The sequence below is a fragment of the Vespa velutina genome, chromosome 6, assembly GCF_912470025.1.
Source record: "Vespa velutina chromosome 6, iVesVel2.1, whole genome shotgun sequence".
Classification (NCBI taxonomy): Eukaryota; Metazoa; Arthropoda; class Insecta; order Hymenoptera; family Vespidae; genus Vespa; species Vespa velutina.
The window spans coordinates 3129711-3148034 of NC_062193.1; the positions used below are offsets into that span (position 1 = coordinate 3129711).

The window sequence follows — 18324 nt, forward strand, 5'->3', positions numbered from 1 at the left end:
GCTCGACCGGCAACCGGCGCAGTCCGTTTTAAGCCTTCTTTTCGACGAGAGTTCGAGCGTTCATTTGGTAGTAGTGTTCGGTAAAACAGTTTGGTCGCATCAAACTTTGTAGATAAGAAAAAGTTAAGCTAGTGAACAGTAGTGCGCGCGCGCACGCACACACACACGCAGTACGCACTATATATAAATAAAAACACGATAAATGAACGACGAACGAGCCGAAGAATTTTCGTTGGAAAATTGTGTTAAACCGTTTGATATTATCAAGCAAAGCCGAGTTTTATATAATTCAATTCTACTTTAAAGTGAATTTTACTATATTACGCGTATATATACTCTTTCTATATATTATATATGTATATATATATGTATATGTATATATATATCTTTCTCTCTATCTTTGTCTCTCATCATCTTTAAGAGATTAAGTTGAAATTAAATCGTTCATAAGTACCGTGCTCGCATCGTATCACATATTTTTGTCTCTTTCTCTTTTCTCTCTCTCTCTCTCACTCTCTATTTCTCTCTCTCTCTCTTTCTCCCTCTTTCTTTTTCTCCTTCCCTCTTGCTCTCTCTCTTTCTCTCTCCTTTCCCCATTTTCATATCTACGTATAAGTGTATAACCGTACGTAAAGGGCGATCATAAATGTTTCATCGAATTGCCGAGAGACTCGTCGTCTTCACGCCGGTACTCCGCCATTGGAAAAGAAAGTTGGTCTTCGTGATTACATGAGTGTCCGCTACGGAAGCAAGGGATTCGCGAACCGTGAGTTGCACATTTCCAGTATAAAAGCCATTGAGAAAACCGAAAGCCGGCTTCTCGCGAAAACTGTGTCTTCTTCTTCTTCTTTCTTATCTTTTCTTTTCTTTTCTTTTCTTTTCTTTTCTTTTTTCTTCTTTTCCATTTAGATTATAAAGGATCATTATCATATCTCTTCTTCGAAGAAGGAAAGGAGAATAAAATAGAAAGAAAGAATGAAAGAATGAAAGAAAGAAAGAAAAAAGAAAATATTGTCTCTAGTTATCATTCCTCTTCTTTTCTTATTTTTTTTTTTTTATTTTTTATCTTTTTTCTTTTTTCTCGATTTTATCGGCTATAAAATATATATATATATATATATATATATATATATATATATATATATCCTTTTCTCTCGACGTAATAACAACGTTCGCGTATCATTATTTCCTTTTGAAGCTTCCATGTTGGAGTTCTTTGGAAAGGACGAAAGGATATAGGGTCTTCGTAGTGATTTCTTTCGTATCACGCAAGATTTTACACGAAAGTTCGTGCTGGCTTGAGAAAGAAAAAAAAAACAAAATGAAAAATAGGAAGAAAAGAAACAATTATAGAAATATGTTCACATGGAATATGGTTCATATGAAGGAAAGAGAGGTATATATATAAAGAGAGAGAGACATGGGGTATATTAGACTTGTCCGACGAGAGAAGAAATTATTTCTACAGAGAGTTGTATGTTAGAGAAGACCATTGGAATTTGATGGAAAGCGACCGAGACCGACGAAACCAATCGATGATGGTTTTCTCTCTCTATTCTTCTTATATCTTCCGTTACCGATCTTCATTGTCACCTACTGCTTCTTGTTTTTTTTCTTTATTTTACATTGGATCTTCTCCTTCTATATCGTAGAATAATTTTTTTTTTCTTTTTTCATATCTCGAATTTGTCTCTTCTTCGTTGATCCTATTCGATCCAATTCATTTTCTTTTTACCTGAACAAAAAAAATTTAACAATTAAAATCAAAATTAATGAAACTAACAATGAAATAAAATGCATTTGCATATTCTCATCGTTAGACAGTTAATCTGTCGAAAAGTTTCTTGAAAAGTTTTAATATATGATCGATTGTATCATTTTAATATATTTGTAACTATAAATTGAATTTTCTCTTTGGTTCGATAGTCTCGCAAAACATCGTGACATCATTTCAATGATTTCTTTTCTTTTATTATTATTATTATTATTATTATTATTATTATTATTATTATTATTATTATTATTATTATTATTATTATTATTATTATTATTATTATTATTATTATTATTATTATTATTATTATTATTATTATTATTATTATTATTATTATTATTATTATTATTGTTATTGTTATTATTAATCGATATTAACTCACACACGGTAACATCATGGTACAAGATGGTAGGATATAAGCACGTTCTCGTTTATCAGGATTAATTGAATTATCACAGTTGCCTGGTCGCGCCGACTTGTTAGATCAATGAGCGTGATAGATTCATCGGTTCCTTCGTGAATAAATTTTGCGCTTAGCGAGTCGCGCTTTTCATCTTTAATCACCTCTTTTCTTGTTAATCCAAGAACATAGATCCTTGTCCTTACGGTATACTTTTTTCTTTTTTTTCATGTTTATTTTTTTGTTGTTTTCTTTTTACACATAATTTATTATACTATTATCCATTAAGCAAAGAAAGTATGGTGTAGTTATCTTAAAAAAATCTCTCTCTCTTTTTCTTTCTCTCTTGGAAATATAATATAATAATAATTTAACCTTTATAGAAAAGATTGTATTGAAATATTTTTTCTTTCAAAGTTTATGACTTTTCTAAGCATGCTTATTCAATGGATATATGTTCGTTACTCTAACAAATTAAAAAACAGATAAAAAACAAAACTGTTACTCTTATTTCCGCATAATTATGGTACAAACGACAAAATATTATCAGCGGTCGAATGACTCACAGCAAGAGCATTTACTTCTTGCATTTCATTTACTATACTTCGGGCCACGTTTAACGCAAGATCCGGTGGAATAATCATTCTTTAAAAGAAGAAAAATTGTACTTCAAATTTATTTTAAACTAAAAAGCTCTTTAAAAAAAGAGAATTACATCAGATATCACTTGTGTATATAAAGACATATATTTTAAAACGTCATCACTTTTTCATGTATGTGAGAAGTTAAATTGCAAAATAGCAACAAATATACGATATAACTCGACATATATGTATATATATGTACAATATGTATGATATATATTCATGTGACTTGACGGTTTAGATAATGCATATATATATATATATATATATATATATATATATATATATATATGCCATGTAAAAATACTATCTGTATGACGATATTGCAAAATTATGTGTTATTATAACTGTACTTGGAAAATTCTTGCCTAGGTCAAATTAATCTATATGGCTCTTTTTTTTTTTTTAAATAACGTAATAAAAAAATTAACGTTAATATGAAACATTTGACGAGTTTAAAAAAAAAAATATATATATATATATATATATAAGAATTAATGAAACGGGCAATTTGTTAATATTAGTTTTCTGTGTTACAGCGTTCGTGAGAACACAGTAAACGGTATACTTCCGACAGAAGATTGCACAATTTGCAAAGATACGAAAGACGAGCGTAAGGAATCCGAGGGTACATCGTTGCTTTGCGCATTAAAACCGCGTAAACGTAAGGAACGTCGAGAATCCTGTTGTCAAGAACGGAAATTGATAAGGTATGTATTCGATTTCGAATGATGTAATAGTTTCTAGTATCTTTAAATATAGATATTCAAAAAACATGCATTATTCTTCGTCGAAATTAAACATTTATAATATTTATGTATATCCTCTTCTTTCTATTCAATGCTAAACCGGTTACGTTTAAGTTGATGTAACTTCGATGTTATGTATTTTCAGAAGTAGTAGCGAAGAACGTGTTCTTGATACTTCTAACGATACAGCGGATACGATAAGACGCGTTAGTAGTCACGAAGATTTCAATAGCGAACAACATTTGCACATATTGTCTCAACTTGGACAAGACATGGGTCATGGAGTGGTAAGATTTAATAAATAAATGAGAAATATAAGACATAAAATAATAATGAAAAAAAAAACTTATAAGTATAATAAATTTCTCATATATAAATCGATAAATGTGTTTGTATATGCATATGTTATATATGTTTCTTTAGAGATGCGGGGGTTTACCTCTGCACGAAAGAACAAATGTATCGCCTGTATCGAAAAAACCATCTCCGGTACCATCGCCGTGTGAAGCAGTGTTGGCAACTGAAAGATTTGAATGCGATGCAGAACGTTTGAGGAACAGTGAACGATTTAGCAGAAGTATTACTCCCAGAGGAAGAAGACAGGCTCGTAGAAGAAGAATTCACAGAGTACCGGATAGCGATCAAAGCTCAAGCAAGGTATAACTTGTTGAATAGTCTCCTATTTCGTGTACTCCATAATTATTATTCAATTATTTAATATTTTCTACAAGAACATTATCTAATCTGACAGGAAAATGAAGAACACGAGAGTATTTATACTGTATCTCCAAGTCCAAATGATCATAATGGATCACCGGCACAAAGTTTTCTTGAAATGTTAAGCAGTGGACCTAGCAGATCTCCGTCACCAGCTCGACCACCAACAGTTGATCACGAAGATGGAAATAATCCTAGTCTGACAAATTGGGGTTTTCAACATCGGCAAGGCAATGTACGTAGTTCTAAAAAAAAAAAAATATAATATTGAATATATAAAAATATCATTGTCGTTTAATGATTCAATATAAATCTATATATTTACATAATAGGAAGAAGTTTCTGATGCGAGAGTAGAAGCGATGCTATCACCTAGAAATTCTCTATTGGTGCCGAGGAGATTCTATTCGGAAAATGATACACAACAAAGTGCACCAAATATTTCAGAGATAGGTCTAAAAAATTTAACGAAACATATTAATGGTTTGAAAAAAAAAATTAAAAAATACGAGGATGAATTCGAAGAGAATTTTGGTTATCGTCCAAGTCATTCGGACAAAATGAGTAACCGCGATATTAAAAGATTATGTACAGAATTAAATAAACTAAGAAAAGAACATAAAATGTTAAAAGAGGATCCAATCGGTGCACTGATAGCTAACGCTAATAATAAATTAAATACTGTTGGCAGTCCAACCAATAATAATAACAGTCAAGAAAAATCAAGAACCACATCGATGGAAGAAATGGTTAAAGAAGTCGAAAAGAAACTTAGCGAGAAACGATTGAAATACAATCGACCGGATAATATGGAAGAATTAACGTATGAACAATTATTTGATGAAAAAACAGCGGTACAAAAGGCATTGCTTCATATTGAAAATACTTTTGGTAGGCCAGTTTCCAAAGATGACAGATGTATCGTGAGACCATTGTATGATAGATACAGAACTTTGAAGAGATTACTTATTAGAGCAGGCGCGGTAAGCTCTAATCATTAATGTTTATATTTACGAATTAAAATTAAATAGCGATTTTATATCATTATATTTTTTCATTCGTTTTACAGAGTAAGAATAAAGATAGTATTTCGGAACTAGCTACCATATTAGAACACGAAGCAATGGATTTTACTTCATCTACTTTGCCTACCAATTCCACGGATGCAGAAAGAAGAGCCAGTGAACCAGATATGTCTCATAGAGGCATATTAGATTGTATTGATACAGTAGATCAACTTCCAACTGATAGCGATAGTCAACACAGCAGTAGTGAAGGAAGTCGTAGCGCTGGAGAAAGTCTTCATGCAATGCCACAGTAATATTTTATATCTTTATATAATAGTATTGATGGGAATGATCTTCTACAATGTATTGAATTATTGTTTTATTTTTGAATTTTCAGAGAAGAATTATTCGTTCAACAAAGGATCACTAGAGAAGAAAAAAAACGACTTCGTAGAGCTTTAAAGGAATTAGAAGCACAATTTGAAGCTCGGGCAGGACGTCGTATGCAAAGAGAAGATCGTGGCCCACAGGTTACGACTGTTTATGAATCTTACAAACAAGCAAAGGCAAGACTTAGACTGATCGAGGCTCTTTTGGCAAAGAATGCTTGATTCGATAATAAATTTTTAAATCAAACAGATATGGTATGTAACAATCGAAGCACGTAAAATGACAGACGAATTACTTGCTGTATTTGATAACAGAATTCAATTGATAATATCGATACCTAAGATTGAAATTGAAGGCCTGCAAAAGATTATTAGAAAAAGCATCCCATTAAACCAACAGAATAGCATGTATGTATGATCTAAATATATACAAATCAAAATGCTTTTATGAGAAAATAAAGATAAAGGAATACATCTTATAAAACTAGGGAGTCCTATTAACTTTCACAAGTCTGTGCGTTCTAATAATTATTTTTAAGTACCTCTTTGTTTTTGCTCTCTTATAGGCTTATAATTATCAGTCAAATTTGTTAAATCATTTTTTCCTTTATAAAGTTATTCTTTATTTTGTAATATTGTAATACAAATTATTGATTCATTTTTTGGTTAATATTTTTGTCTGAGAATCCTCAAGAACATATGTTCTGCAATAGTGTATATATATGAAATAAATATATTGTCAACAAGAAAAAAAAGAAAGTAAGAACAAAGATGGTGAACAAATTTTTTGAATATAATTATATCAGTGGCCTATGTAAAGTTATTATGAAATTTGTGTCTATAGTAAATATCATTTATCATTATATGAGTTTTTAAAAGAATCACCAGTGATAGTATTTTCTTTTACTTCAAATGGAAGTTAGATATTTGTACTTTTACTGTCATGATAATATTATTAATACATACATACTTTTTATCATAATCTATTTATTTGTATTTAAGCTTTAGGTACTATTTTGGGAATGCAAGAATAATATAAGGAAAAGGCAAATGCCTAAAATATTGTTATACACATGCTGATGATATGCTATAAAAATAACCACTGTTTGATTACAGGGTTTGATGCACAAGTAATCACAAGTTAATATATATACTGACTATTAATTGATTAACCATTGAAAAGAATTATATTTTGAGACAAATATGAAATATTTCATTAATTATTATTTAACATTAATATTATTTAACGTATAACAGTAGTTAAAAATATTTATGTTCATTTGTATTGAAAAGTAATTGTTTATAAATGCATTTTTTTTAATACATAAATTTGTACAGATACGATAAAGAATAATTTTTTTTCTTTCTTTCATATTTAATAAAAATAATAAATATGTATTTTAATTTAATTGATTATTGGCTATACAAAATTAAATAAAACGTGCATTCTTTGTATTTATATCATAAAGAATAAATAATTGTCAGTTGGTTTCTACAAATGCAAAAATTTATTATTGAGAATAAAGAACGATTCTGTATGTGATTACTTGTAATATAAAAAACTTTTAAGAGATATCACGTGTTGTAATTCTAGAGTACTATAAAATGTTACAATCTTGTAATGTATTAAACATTCTCTTCACACTATGAACTCTATGATTTCTGCATTATATTTTACATTCTACAAGTATAATTTCAAGGCTGATGATTTTACATGTAAAGGCTAAAAATAAATGGTAAAGAAACGGCCTTAAAATTTTACTTGATTAAATTTTTTCAAAGACCTTTGATTAAGGGTGCTCTCATTTTAGTTTGAGTTTAAAATATGTTAAGAAAATGAAAGAAATGCTTGTAGATTTAACGCTGTCTTTAAAAAAAGAGTGAATGTGTTACAAAATACGCGTCTTTCGATCATCTCGAGTGTTTCGATAATTTCGATATTACGGTCATTAAGAACTTCAAGAAAAGAAGAATTTCATTTATAATGTAATGACAAAAATATTATATTTGTGGTTTTTATACACATACATACATACATATATACATACATACATACATACATACATACATACATACATACATACATACATACATACATACATACATACATACATATATACATATATACATATATACATACATACATACATACATACATACATACATACATACATACATACATACATACATACATACATACATACATACATACATACATACATACATACATACATACATACATACATACATACATACATACATACAACATACATACATACGTACATAAATACATACACACACACACACACACACACACACACACACACACATACATACATACATACATACATACATACATACATACATATATACATACATATATACATATACATATGTCTCTTTTCTTTTTTGCTACTTTTATACGAAAGTGTGTATGCAAATTTTTTAAAGATAAATTATGTTTTCTCTTTCTTTCTTTTTTTTATTTTATTCATTTCTTTTAAATTTTTTAAACTATACCATTTTTATGATTTCATTTTTTTTTCATATAAAATGACTTTTGTGAAGCAAAAGTTAAGAGCTTACTTAAAAATATATGTATATTATGATTATACTCGCGGAAAGACAAGCGGGCATCACATATGAATTATTTGTCGTAATTGCGAAAAAGCAAAAAGAAGAAAAAAAAAACAATTTTTGAGACCAAAGCATTTTTGTCTGTGATATGATGAGAGATAAACTTGTGTTGAGAAGTAGGAGAGAGTGTGTGCGAAAAGGATACATTTGTTCGTAATTACTTTTTGGAAAATTATGGAAACGCGTTTTGGTAAACTCTACAGGATGTGGTTGGGATTATCAATTTGTTAAATTGATTATAATATCAAAGCCATTAATGATAGGATTGTATTTTTTTAAGAAAAAGAATTGGTATCAGATTTCAGCATGGAGATTAATTAAAAAGGACATACTTATTTATATATATATATATCATAAAAATAAAAAGAAAATATTAATTCAAAGAAATTAATATTTTTTTTAGATAATATAGTATGTTTTTCATTGAATAATACTTTCCGTGCTTTTTGTAATTTTTATATATCGCTTGTATTTCCGAATGATATCTACTCTACATCCAGAAATTCATTTTGTATTTGATGCCATAAAAATATTCTGTTTCTTAAGAATGTACACGACTTGTATTCGTTATAATGTAAAAAAAAAAAAATATATATATATATATATACATATATATATATATATATAATATTATAGTTGTAAGACATTTTATATTACCGTTACGTAAGATATATTTTATAGCTCGTAGAAGATATATACATATATATATATATACATATATATATTTATGCATAAAAAAGAATCAAGTGATTTTGTGTAGTGACTTGAAAAAAGTACAATAGTCACTGGCATTATTGCATCTAAATTTTATGTTTGTGCAAAAGAGAAGTCATTGTGAAAGGAACACAAATATGTAAACGGCTTGATTTTTCCATGAAAAAGATAAGTAATATGATATTTGACAAAGGATGCTGGTTCTTTCTAATGTAAACATGATTTGTAATTACATATCTAGCATTTAGATTTATGTGGCAAAACATAGCGAACAATAGAAAATATAGAAGTACTAATATAGTACTTTTGTCACTCTACATAAAATATATGTGCAAGTTCTTTCGCATCAAAATATAAATGCAAAACAGTTAATCTGTCTAGCAAAGGTCACCAATTATCAACATTTATACACATTGAATTATGTATATATACATATACATTATGTACATGAAAACAAGCAGTTGTGCATGAATACAATCAATACCTGCATATAGACAGATATCACATATTACACAAGGTAGCATAAAAAAAAATGAATAAAAGAAGTATGATCTGCTATAAATATGTATTCTTTACTATCTCAGATTCCTCTGATCAGATTACTATAGCATTTCTTTGAAATGGTACAAATGGAACATCTTAGAAAAATATGGACATGCAGAATTACAAAATGTTGATTACTTACGATCCATTTATTAGGAGGTGAGCTTAAGTTGTTTTTGAAACATTTGAATTTGTCTTAAAAGACCTGCAAGTTTCATTGAAGTTGAAGTTTCTCTATGAGTATTTATAATATTTTGGCGTTTCATACTAAATGTATGCATTGCATCTTTTGTACAGTTCTTGCTTGTTTTACTTAAATTAACTGGAGTAGAAGAGTACATTTTATTCACCGCAGGAACCTTTGTTGCAATGCATACAAAACTATTTCTTTGTTGTAACATTTTCATTTGTTGCTTTAATGCCATAACCTGTACAAATTATGTAAGAAATAATATTGAAATTCAGTCATTTATAACTATATAGTACCATGAAGTCATAAATTATAGATATATATGTTTAAAAAATAATATATTTATACCAAAAATATATTATTATTAAAAAGATAATATATTAGAACAATACTTATATAACTGTACACAAAGTTATCTTACCTCTTTGTAAAGACTAATTAATGCATTTATTTCTTCTTCTTTGGAATTTAATTCTTTTTCCAGTGTAACAATATCATTTATTAATGATTGATCATCAGAATTTGCTGCTTTCTTTTGCAAATTTTCATATTTCCTGTATATAAAATACATGTAAGTATTTTTGGAAAGAATACAATATTTGTACAGAAACTTACACGTTCATTGCTTCAAATTGATCATGAAGATTTATTAAAACTTCTCTTATTCCTTTTGATTCAGAAAATTGCATATTTGGCTTATCATTAAATTTAATACAGTTCACCATATTCTGCTTTTCCTGCAATATTTATACTTAGAGATATTAATTAATTTATAGACACTTGTTTATTTACTTTTGAAATAGAATCTGTTGTTTGTGGATAGTTTTTGAGATTCCATTGGGGAATAAATCCTGTCATTGTATTTTTTACAGAAGAATAGTAACTCTTGATTGATTCTTTGTCTGCTTGAATTTTCTATATAATATAAAAACATTTAATATTTGAATATAATATTTAGGAGTGGATTCAAATTCTAGAAAATATTGTACATACTTGTTTTTGTATATCATCAAGAGTAATGAAAGAATTAGTTTCACTCTGTGTAATAACTTGTGGCTTCAATACAGGATTTATTATTGGGGATTGTTTTATAAATTTTGAAGATGTTTGAGTTAAATATGAACATTTCTCCTCTAATTTACTAATAGCATGACAATTATTTTCCGTAGATATATCTTCCGATTTGACAACCATTTGTTTCATAAGAGTAGATACAGGTTCTAATCCTCTACTAACTTTACGTATAAGTAATGGAGTAATACCAGTTATATTTGGTTGTTTTGTTTTCATAATACTTAATACCTATTACATTACAAAGTAAATTTAAATATAAATTTAATATTTAATAGAGCATTAAATATACTTGTTGAATATTTAATCCTAAGTTGTGACTTGGAGTTACTGAAGTTCCAACAACAAATGGTATATTTCTAAAATTAAATCTGTTAAAATATGATCGATTTGTCCTTTTTAATTTTGAAGCTAAAGTTGGCATCTCATAACTACGATTAGCCATTGGAACATAACACGTTAAATCGAATACTGTGTTCTGTTGTTGATATAATTTACATTCATGATTAGAAATTTCTATTTTATCTACATTTTGAGTTTGTTTATAAGCATATTCGTCTTTGATCCTAATTTATGAAGAGAACACTATTTTATTATCATATTTAAATTTAATTGAATTTTTCTTATGAAAACTTACACTGCGATGTCTTCAGAGGTGGGCAGCTTATTATCATGATGTTGATCTGTTTGATGGTTCTCATAATTTTGACATTGATCATAAGTAGGAGGTAATTTTGTATGTATATTACATTGACCATTATTAAATTGTTTTTTCAATTTTTTCATTTCAAGTTTACTAGAAACTGCAGAGATGCTACCACTTTTCATTGCAGCATTGTGATAAAGTTCTACTATTCCACTATAATTATGTTGAAGTTTTGAAGAAGGTATATGTTGTTCCAATAATTGATGATTTGTTTTATGATCTGTGATATTAATTATATCAATAATAAATCTATCGTAAGAACAAAAACTTCTTTAAAATAATATACAGAAAATATTTCACCTTTTTGTTTACGTTTTCTAACATCTTTCCTTGTAGTTACATTCATTTCTTTAGTAGCTACTGTACTTTTTGAATTAATATTCCGTAATTTACCTCGTCTTTTCTTAATTTTATTACTAACCGTTTGATCATTTTTACAAATAGGCTTTTTGTTGTTTAAATTTATAGTATTAATTATAGGCTCCTTATTTTCTTTTATTGAACTTCTACATTTGGATGTACGTGAACTTTTTATACTATCAGAAATATTTAAGCTTAATTCTTGTGGATTGATGTCAGGATTTGCACAAGGTGAAATTTGAGTAGTCCATTTGATTGGATTATTTACTACCAATTGTTCACACGGTTCTTTGAAACAAAAAATATTCTGCTGTGTTGTATATTCTATCTCTTGTTTTTTGTTATCACAAGTCATATTTTCCAAAATATCCACTGATTGTTCTTGTTTTATTTCATGAATAGCTGGTTCCAATGTAGAGCAAACAGAAACAGAGTCTAGAGCTCTATAGAAATTTTCAGTTCCTTCTACTTTTAACATTTTATCATTACACATTTCTATTTCTACAGTATTAATATATCTTAATATTGAGTATAAAGCATAAAGATTAATAAAAATATATACTTGACTTATACCCTTATCACCTTGAATTCTTCCTTCAGGACTTTGGTTTTCTTGTATAAAATTACCATAGTTCTGATTTGTTAAAACACTAACGTTTGAATCACAAAGACCGATGTTACAATCTATTTTAGAATGTTCAGGTTCTAAATCATGTTCTTGCGAATTATTAATTAATGTTTGGAAACTATCTGATTGTTCTTTTGTTGTGTCTGTTTTAATTTGACAAAACATTTTCATATAATTTATTCTAGACTTCAATGATCCACATTTTGTTTCCGCTACTTTTAATTTTCGACAACACTGTTCCAACTCTAATTTAATAAATAAATAAATAAATAAACACGCATACACACACCTACACACACATATATATATATATATATATATATATATATATATATATGTATTATAAAATAACTAAAGCATATATGTATAAAACAAAATATATTTAAATACACAAGAGAAAAGAAATAAAACCTGTTCGTCTCATATCGGCTCCACTCTTTATAGTTGTCATTGTATTTGATAATTTTTTACATATAATTTAAAAATTCATCTGCAAATATCTAATTATTACAATATGAAAAAAATTGGATAAGCATTAAATTGATATGATGAGATTTACTATTTGAATACATATATAAGATAATAAATGAAAAATATCTAACAGAATAAATACTTTTATAAAATGTTTTAAAATCAGAAAGAGATATAATAAAGGTTACATACGTTTATAACTATGAATAGAAAAATATTTGTCTCTGAAAATCATTTTCTTTTGTTTAAGAATGAATAATTTATAAAAAATTACGTACCTGAAATTTATGCGAAGAGTATATTAATAAAAAAAAAAGAAAGAAGTTATCTTAAAATACTGCAAAAAACTAAAAGCGCATTTATATCAATATAAATGAAACATATGAACAGAGAAACATCGTTAAAAGATTTCTCAGAAGTTAACTGTTTTATGTGTAATATATTATTATTATACTATAGATTTTATATAAATTAATAATAATATAAATAATTAGAATAAATAATAAAATTATAATAATAAAATTAAAATATTAATAACAAAAGATTTAAATGAAAATAAAATAAAAATTAAGTTACCGTTATTGCATTATTTGAAGCGTAGAAAAAAGAAAGGCGCGAAATTCATAAAATTTCAAATCAAATTATCGTTTCATCCTGATACGATTTTAGACCGTTAGGTGCGCTAAAATCAACTTCTTTAATGTATTTTAAAGAAGGCATAGATCAGCGTACCTGTGAGTTGCAAATGGTGGACGGTCTGTCATCGTTGTGCTGTAACATCAGGTAAACATTTTTTTCTGATTATTTCATCGTTATTACGATTATAAATTTAAATAGCCATTAGTTAAAACATATAGAAAAGGTTCGTTAAAAAAGCGGCACTTGCCGTTATGAATTTTCTATAATATTTATAAAATTTCATACGATTACGTAAAATTGTTACACCAGACGAAAATAGTCACCTGATTCTTAATAAACCAGATATTTCCTGAATTATTAAGGAAGTTTATTTTTCCTTGTAACTCATATATAATTGATTTTGCTATGACAAGAAGATAATTAACCGGGAAGTACGTAATTTTTTGTAAAAATATAATAGAGGTAAAGAACAGTAGGTTTCATATATTTAAAGAGACGTATAAATACACTTAGTGCAATCTGTATAATATTAGTATTAGATATAGATAACGAGTAGGTGTAATATCTATAACTATTCTGTGATAAATAAACTAATATATCAATGTTCGTATACACGGATTGTGAAATAGATATTTAACCTGTAGTCGGAATTAGTGTCACATGATTTTGACATGTACTCTACACTATTTACTATGTATTGTTATATGCGAACGTCGACGGAATAAATTTGTTTCAGAGTTACATATATCGATTTATAGCGTATCTTTAAGTTCTAGAACATTTAAAAATGGTTTGAATTATTTTAATCGAAGTTTTTTTCACGTATGTCTAGATGTTAGTAATAATTAGGTCACTATGACGCTAGCAATGGTTTCATATTGTGTAATATCTTGCGGCAAACTACACATGTGTATCGAAGCGTAACCTCTATATGGTATAACTTTAGATAAATTTGTTTTCTTTTAAAGTTAAGACGTTACTTGCTTGGGAGTGTGTGTGCGAGCGCGCGCGCACGCGTATCATCGTACATGCGTATATGCTCATATATTTATGTAGAGAGTTGTTGAAAATTACTTATCAATAACCGATGACCTCTAAAATATTATGTTCATTAACTTATGATATTTATGTTTGTCATTGTTTACGTTAATGGTAATGTCATTTTCCCAGACATCTGCTATTTGATGTTTTCTGTTCAAATATCAAGGTCTTAATGCGTAGCATTAATATTAATATTCTATTGATAACATTTTTAGAGATTTTAAGGATTTTAAATCTTATGTATTTATAAAATATTCTACACTTCTTTTTCTATATTACAGAATATATCTTGGATTGTTGCCAATTTTTTAAATAAAATCAATTCATTAACTGTTATTATTATTATCTGGAAATTACTCCATAATATATATATATATAATTTATTCTATAATCATATTTAAATTTTAGGTAAAATGTATAAAGCCAGGACGGTGTTTAACACCTTGGTGCCTCTGGCACCACGTGTGTGTGGACCAGAAAGGTTTGCTTCATGGTTAGTCCGCAGTCATAATTTTAACAGAGCGACTCAAGCAATAGTCATAGCACCAACTCGGAAATACAATAGTCGTGTTGCTACTGAACCTTTCTTAAATGGCAGTACTAGCTCATATGTAGAAGAAATGTACAATGCCTGGTTGCAAGATCCTCACAGTGTACATGTGGTCAGTATTTTTTAATTGTATAAAACATAACAGTAGAATATGTAAATTTTTGTGAAATATTACATTTAACATTATTTATTTATTTATGTTTTTGCAGTCATGGGATTCCTTTTTCCGTAGTAGCACTGCGGGAGCTGGTCCAGGTCTAGCGTATCAAGCTCCACCATCTCTTGCTCCAAGTCATAATCAGGTACCACTTGGAGCATTATTGCCTCTTGGTGGTGGATCTCAAATTAGTCAGATGCCCATTAATGAAAAAATTATAGATGACCATTTAGCTGTGCAAGCCATTATTCGTTCATACCAGGTATGATATCTTATTTATTATTTTGATTATATCTTATTCAGGTTAGTTTACTTTTACTATTTTTATTATTAGATATTATATCAACTAAGAAGAATTATTAAGTGATATTTAGAATCTTTTATTAGAATATTTAATTATATATTTAACTCTTCAATGGATTTTATTTTCTCTTATTAAATTTATTGAAGAGATTAAAAAATATCTAGAATTATGAAAAATTAATTATAAATCTGTAATAATATTATATTGAAAATATGTATCCTATAGAAAGTTATGTCAATTTTTATTAATTTCATATAAGTGATTTCATAAAAAATATTTTTTTGCTACACGAAATTTAAATATAACCATAAAGTAATTTACTTATATATGAAAATCATATATAACGTACCATTGGTAATAGTACAACTTATTCAGTTTATTGTCTGCATCTTTAATTTTTATTAGCGTTTTTATTATGTCATAGCATGTATTATCTATATATGTCACATACATGTTTGTTACATGTTTAGGGGAAATCGTGTATATCTAAATGCATGCAGAATTATATTAAAGATTATGCTTAACCATCTAGTACAATATTTTACTAAAAAATATTCTTGTATATGTGTATATATAAAAGTCGTAAAAAATTAAAATTTCTTTTTAAATTTAGAATAAATTTATCAAAATAGAATGTAGTATTCAAAGTTTAGATGGTTCTGCATCAATTTCTATCCTTATTGTTCAGGTCTATCATAAGTGTTTTTAAAAACACGAAGTATCTTATGGTTCAGTAGCCTCATATTACACTGGCTGCTCACTGCATCTTCTACCTCAAGCATGTCATGCAGTTTGATATCTTTTTTAGTCCAAATAGTATATTTTTTCATAATTTAATATCAATAATTTTCTTGCACAATAATTGCTTGCTATAATTATAAAACGTCTTGTATATCTTTTTGACAACGAGGAAGAAGCAGCAGCATTTTATAAATAGTTAATATTTTTCAAATCATTTTTTAATTAATCAAACATTTTTTTTATTACACAGTATTTCTGATTCTTTAATTATATTTGGTTACGTATAGAGAATTGATATGATTATTAGTACATTTTATATAATTTGCAAATTAAAAGTAAACGATGAAGAAATTGTACATATCACTGATGTAATAGTGTAACACTATACATTTATCATACTTATGGTGATTATATCATGTATAAAAAGAATTGACAAGTAGTTAAACAAATATATATGTGAGGTCTTGTTGGGATTATTCATTGGCATATAGGCTCGAGGTCACTTAGTTGCTGATCTGGACCCACTGGGTATCATGCAAACAGACCTGATACACACACATTATGCAGCCCGCAAGGGATCTCCAGAACAAGTTCTGCGACAATACATGCTTGGTAAGGCTTTGTCCTAAGCCATTTCTTTGAGCTATCATATCAATTGCTAATCTACCTGTGTGTCATTAGGTAAAGGTGGACTAAATACATTTTATTATTGTTGAATCTTTGATTATATGTAATCGTTAAGAACATTTTTCATTATATATTGTGAAATCACCTTATGCCAATATGCACACAGTATATGTTATATCACATACATGTGTGATGTTACTTATTCACATTAACTCCTTCTCCAATCATATTATTCGGTATATATTTTCTTTTTATATATTTATTTGATCTTTTTTAAATTATATTTCAAAAAAAATATTATTTCTTATTTTAATAATTAATGTGATTTTTTAACATTATGCATTTGGTATATTCAGGATCTTATATCATATTTATAGATTATTGATTGGTATTTATGTAAATGGTATAGGAGATTTTTAATTTTGTGTGCGTGTGTATGTGTGTATGCATATATGTATATATATATGTATATATATATATGTATAATATATAAATATATATATATATAAATGTGTATAATATATAAATATATATATATATATATATATATATATATATATATATATATATAAATATGTATAATATATAAATATATATATATATATATATAAATGTGTATAATATATAAATATATATATATATATATATAAATGTGTATAATATATAAATATATATATATATATATATATATATATATATATATAAATATGTATAATATATAAATATATATATATAAATATGTATAATATATAAATATATATATATAAATATGCATAAGATATATTGTTTAAATTACAAAATTTAATTTTTGTCATGATTGTGCTCCTATATCTATATCTTTTGGGTTTCATAGAGAAGGAGAAAATGTGAAAATGTCATAGTTTTATGCTGGTACTGAAAATGTATTGCTTATGTATAACAATGTATTTATGAAACAAAGGTACATGTCAGGAACAAGTCTATAGTATGATATCAATATTTATTTGGTCTTCTTTTTCTTGTTAGTATATTTGTCTAGTGAATATCTAGATATACTTATAATATATTTGTAAATATGCAAGTCAAAGAGTGATGCATTTATTGTACATGTTCAACAAGCAAACAAGTTATATTTAATTACATATTAACATATATACAAGACAATATAGGTAAGATACAATCTACAAAATATACTTTCTATTGCTTTGCATGTATGTTATTATAATTTTTGCTTTACTTTTTGCATGCGTTAGCATTAATTGAATTTTTATAGAACATTTGCTTTG

General features: G+C 27.2%; 3 protein-coding genes across 11 annotated transcripts in view; 2 read left to right on the top strand and 1 right to left on the bottom strand.

The window, feature by feature from the left end:
* On the top strand, window positions 1–6755 carry LOC124949892 (protein FAM13A). Of its 2 annotated transcripts, XM_047495728.1 has the most exons (9): window positions 1–766; window positions 1199–1396; window positions 3358–3528; window positions 3713–3854; window positions 3991–4224; window positions 4319–4519; window positions 4617–5267; window positions 5354–5601; window positions 5689–6755. In XM_047495728.1, exons 4-9 carry the CDS (start codon window positions 3840–3842, stop codon window positions 5900–5902), a joined length of 1563 nt encoding a protein of 520 aa, XP_047351684.1. In that variant the 5' UTR covers window positions 1–766; window positions 1199–1396; window positions 3358–3528; window positions 3713–3839; the 3' UTR covers window positions 5903–6755. The 2 variants fall into 2 exon arrangements, with proteins under 2 accessions (XP_047351684.1, XP_047351683.1); XM_047495727.1 differs by lacking the exon at window positions 1199–1396.
* On the bottom strand, window positions 1258–14551 carry LOC124949815. Its single transcript, XM_047495539.1, has 11 exons — window positions 13577–14551; window positions 11842–13019; window positions 11473–11761; window positions 11128–11401; window positions 10758–11066; window positions 10557–10679; window positions 10380–10501; window positions 10186–10318; window positions 9717–10002; window positions 2157–2425; window positions 1258–1735 (listed from the first exon to the last, which is right to left on the bottom strand). The coding sequence occupies exons 2-9, from the start codon at window positions 12698–12700 to the stop codon at window positions 9727–9729; spliced, it is 2385 nt and encodes a 794-aa protein (XP_047351495.1). The 5' UTR covers window positions 12701–13019; window positions 13577–14551; the 3' UTR covers window positions 1258–1735; window positions 2157–2425; window positions 9717–9726.
* Window positions 13644–18324, top strand: part of LOC124949891 (2-oxoglutarate dehydrogenase, mitochondrial) — a 12727-nt gene continuing 8046 nt past the window's right edge. For 4 of the 8 annotated variants that reach the window (XM_047495718.1, XM_047495721.1, XM_047495720.1 and 1 more), the window contains exons 1-3: window positions 13644–13783; window positions 15089–15342; window positions 15440–15649. In XM_047495718.1, the coding sequence (XP_047351674.1) occupies window positions 15094–15342; window positions 15440–15649 (459 nt within the window). In that variant the 5' untranslated portion in view covers window positions 13644–13783; window positions 15089–15093. Of the gene's footprint in view, window positions 13784–15088; window positions 15343–15439; window positions 15650–16923; window positions 17045–18324 lie in introns of those variants that run through there. The other 4 variants (XM_047495719.1, XM_047495722.1, XM_047495725.1 and 1 more) reach the window with 3 other exon arrangements.

Coding starts and splice junctions, on each gene's coding strand:
- LOC124949892 (XM_047495728.1), top strand. Junction 4,225..4,318: donor GCGATCAAAGCTCAAGCAAG/GTATAACTTGTT, acceptor CTAATCTGACAG/GAAAATGAAGAACACGAGAG. Junction 5,602..5,688: donor AGTCTTCATGCAATGCCACA/GTAATATTTTAT, acceptor TTGAATTTTCAG/AGAAGAATTATTCGTTCAAC.
- LOC124949815 (XM_047495539.1), bottom strand. CDS start 12,700: ATGAAAATGTTTTGTCAAATTAAAACAGACACAACAAAAGAACAATCA. Junction 11,067..11,127: donor TAGGATTAAATATTCAACAA/GTATATTTAATG, acceptor GTAATGTAATAG/GTATTAAGTATTATGAAAAC. Junction 10,680..10,757: donor TTGATGATATACAAAAACAA/GTATGTACAATA, acceptor TATATTATATAG/AAAATTCAAGCAGACAAAGA.